The sequence below is a fragment of the Vigna unguiculata genome, chromosome 8 (genome assembly GCF_004118075.2).
Source record: "Vigna unguiculata cultivar IT97K-499-35 chromosome 8, ASM411807v1, whole genome shotgun sequence".
NCBI classification, from domain to species: domain Eukaryota; kingdom Viridiplantae; phylum Streptophyta; class Magnoliopsida; order Fabales; family Fabaceae; genus Vigna; species Vigna unguiculata.
The window spans coordinates 20,669,491-20,673,062 of record NC_040286.1 but is presented as its reverse complement, the minus strand read 5'-3'; the positions used below and the strand labels follow the sequence as shown (position 1 = coordinate 20,673,062).

The 3,572-nt window shown below is 34.9% G+C and overlaps 1 protein-coding gene across 1 annotated transcript; it reads right to left on the bottom strand.

Annotated features, from left to right (window-relative positions):
- Window positions 1–273: 273 nt before the first annotated feature.
- Window positions 274–2,940, bottom strand: LOC114195523 (lysM domain-containing GPI-anchored protein 1-like). The gene is made up of 5 exons (XM_028086027.1): window positions 1,979–2,940; window positions 1,478–1,595; window positions 1,178–1,339; window positions 1,042–1,073; window positions 274–808 (listed from the first exon to the last, which is right to left on the bottom strand). Exons 1-5 carry the CDS (start codon window positions 2,634–2,636, stop codon window positions 504–506), a joined length of 1,275 nt encoding a protein of 424 aa, XP_027941828.1. The 5' UTR covers window positions 2,637–2,940; the 3' UTR covers window positions 274–503.
- Window positions 2,941–3,572: the final 632 nt, after the last annotated feature.

The window sequence follows — 3,572 nt, the reverse complement described above, 5'->3', positions numbered from 1 at the left end:
GAATTTCCACTTTCATCTGCCACATTGTTCAATTTTTAATTAAATTCAAAAAAGAAAATAAAATGAAATGTGTCGGTAAATGTAAGATAGTAAGAGAAATGGTAAAAATTAGTAATCATTTGAATATTTTCCAAATTAGAATTTGTATACAGGACAGTTTCTATTTATTATTTTGTCATGTACAAAAAGAATATTACATAAAACATCAAATAACCATCTAGTTCACATAAAGTGATTGAAAATAGAAAATTGGTAAAACAGAGTCGAGTTGACAAATACATACAATTAGCTGTCAAAAGGCAATGCAAAGAGGACAACATAATTACACTAAAGCACCAAATAATAAAAGGAAAACTGTTTGATGAAACTTGAGATACCATTGTTTCTTAGATTTCATCACAAATCAGTAACTAAAACAGATAGAGCATCTGTGAACAAAGCAATGGGACAGAACAGAACCCACCAGAAAACTAAGAAGATTACAAAGCCACAGGACCATAAGATTACATCAACGTTATAAGCAACAACATAAATGAGGGCAACAAAATGGGAATATGATTCACCAAAGAGGGAGCAGCAGAAGAAATCCTACCAACATGGCCATTTGCAGGTGAGAATACTGGAAATGATCTGGTTGCAGGCATGACTGAAGATTTGGGTGCTGTTAGACCTGTTCCTTCTGATGCCGATGATGGTGACTGTGACGGTAATGGTGGCTGTGATGGTGACACAGATGGAGCGTATGCAACAACTGATTCCCTTGCAACAGATGAAGGTGGCGCTCTAAGTGGAGGGAATCGTTGTTGGTCTGCATAATTTCAAATATATTTAGAAGGAATGTCAAAGGTTAGGACTTTAGTATCAGTTCAGTTTACATGTTGTCATCACATTTTTTCGTGATGGGGACAAAGGAATAGAAACTAGGATACTGATCGACAAAAACAATGTTTATTGTGATGGATTACAACAACTAGAAAAAGAATATGGAATTTCACACAAATTTGTAGTTCAATTATACAAAAGTTGTAGCTAAACTCTAACCTGGACAATGAGACTGAAGAGATGAGGCCATCCTGTAAGGTGGCAAGAAAAAGATTGAATAAGCTTAAGATTAACATGCAGAATGTATGATAGAAATGTCCAATCATACAATAAAAAGCACATAGGATAAACATACATTGTTAATATGTTGCCATGGACAAAACCATCATAATTGCACGATGTCACATTACAACCTGAGCTCATATGTTGCACGGTTACATTCCCAAGTGTAAGATTGCTTCTTTTGCATTGCATGCTGGAGCAAGAGACGGCTAGAGAAGAGGGAATACAATATAAACTGCAGGTAGAGTCAAACCCAGATGAACAACAGTTTAGTAATAGATCATTCTCTAAGCAAGAGAAATCTACGTTTCCTTCAAAATAGGAGAAGGAATAAATTGCAACAGGAGAAAAAAAAAAGTAGCTCAGTTAGTACTCTAAATTTTGTGGTCCACAGCTACACTGCACACAGTGACTAGCTGTAATGGTATAGCTTCCATTAGGGACAAGCAAGCCAAAATCAGTGGCATGTTTTGGAAAATTTGATGCACAAGCTGTAACAACAACAAGAGAACAACTAGTGATTGATTATGCAATACAATATAAGCACAAGCAATATTATCCTCCCTACTTTAGCGAGGAAATCGCAGACATTGCCCAAAAAATTCGTCTTCACCAATTTAAAAGCTTCACATTCACAATATATTGACAAACCTAAACTTGAACAGGAACTGTTATTCGGAACAGGCATATATAAAAGGTTTACTCATAAATTAGTGAAGAAATACCCCACATAAGGAAGTTAAAATATGATCATCGCTTTGTAATTATGCATGAAAACATAAACGAAGAAAAAGAACAAAAACATTTTCATACAAGTCGTCACTTGTCCTACAAAGTAAAATCCTTTCATTAGTAGAAAGACAATCAGTGTTACCAGGAATTGGAACAGCGAGAATATCTCCATCAGAGATAACTGCACTCCCCATGTCATTAACATTCATCAAATCAGTAAGTGTGGTGAAATACCTAGCTGCAATGGCAGCCAAAGTATCCATTGGCTTTACAACATAGGAGAGGTAAATAGAAGGCAAAGAATTATCACTGCCATTGAAGCATGTGCATGGAAGTGGCACCACAAGGTTGTGGCCCACATCAAGCAGCGAAGGGTCAGCTATGGAATTAGCCTCCCTAAGCTGATCAGGAGACACCAGACCTCCATACACTGAATCTGCAATGGAAGAGAGAGTATCAGAAAGACGAGTCCTGTAATGGGTAGACACTGATCTTCTAATCCCATCAGCACAGAAACATGTGATAGGAACCTTGAGGAAGAGTTTGGAAGGGAGAATGTGATGGTCTACATCAGAGTAGGAGATGTCAAAGGCATTGGCAGTGAGAAGATCAATAGGGTCTATTTGGAAGAGAGAAGCAACCTCAGACACCTTGAGATCAGTGTAAAGGGTGTAGCCAAGAAGAGCATTGCACGAGTTAGTATCAGAGCATGGCTCAATGGTGGATTTGCAACTCGTACGAGCTGCATTGAGAAGAACGTACAAGAGAAACAAATGCAAAATGGGGTGTTGATTTGTCATGTTGCTGCAATGTCTTTCACTACTATTCCACTCCACACAAGTCCTTGTGAGTGAAGAATTGGAAATAATGGTTTATGAGAAAAAAAGTGGACACCAAGAAAAGTTTGGTGGAGTGTGGAATGTTCTTTGGTGAAACCAGACGAAAAGAAAGGTGAATGAAGATGCTTTCTGCTTGAGCAATGAAGTGTGCTTTGGTTCTAAAAAAGGAATTGATTTAGCCAACATGGTACAGTGTGATCATTCTGATGAAACAATGTTTTGATAAAGAAGATGCAAGAGAGTGTTGAAAGATAGAGAAGATGAGTTGTTGTAGGGAAAGGGAAAGGTACTAAATAATGAAGGGGTTGGAGTGTTCATATCTTCCAAACTTCCAATCCAACTATCTGTCTCCTTGGACTGTCACTGTCTACATTTCTTCATATTTCAATAATGCTGAAAATAAAAATAACATTTCTGCAGTTATTTATAGTTTATTTCAGTATCTTGTCATAAAACTAACTAAATCCCATAAACTTTTGCTGCGAATTGATACTCAAATAAATTATTATTTTTTATATATGTATCTAATATGTCATTCGTTTTATTTTAGTTGAACTGAAACACAAATAATATGATCTCAACTGTTGGACAATTACACGTATTTAATTCTTCTATTAAACGTACTAACACTACAAAATAATAAGTTAGGTGATCTAAACAATCATTTTAAAATATTTCATGCATTATTTAAAAGATCATCTATATAATAATAAGAATAAAATATTAATAAATATTTATTATATATACTTAAAATTTTATAATTTATTATCTAATAAATTTTTAAACAAATATTAAGTAAATTAAAAACCTTGTTAAAATTACTACATGAAAATCATAAAAAACGCGAGACCAAAATAATTAATTAGTATACTCACTAAGGTAGATACCATTTTGTAA

Coding starts and splice junctions, on each gene's coding strand:
- LOC114195523 (XM_028086027.1), bottom strand. CDS start 2,636: ATGACAAATCAACACCCCATTTTGCATTTGTTTCTCTTGTACGTTCTT. Junction 1,340..1,477: donor TGTGGACCACAAAATTTAGA/GTACTAACTGAG, acceptor CTCTACCTGCAG/TTTATATTGTATTCCCTCTT. Junction 1,074..1,177: donor CATGGCAACATATTAACAAT/GTATGTTTATCC, acceptor GCCACCTTACAG/GATGGCCTCATCTCTTCAGT.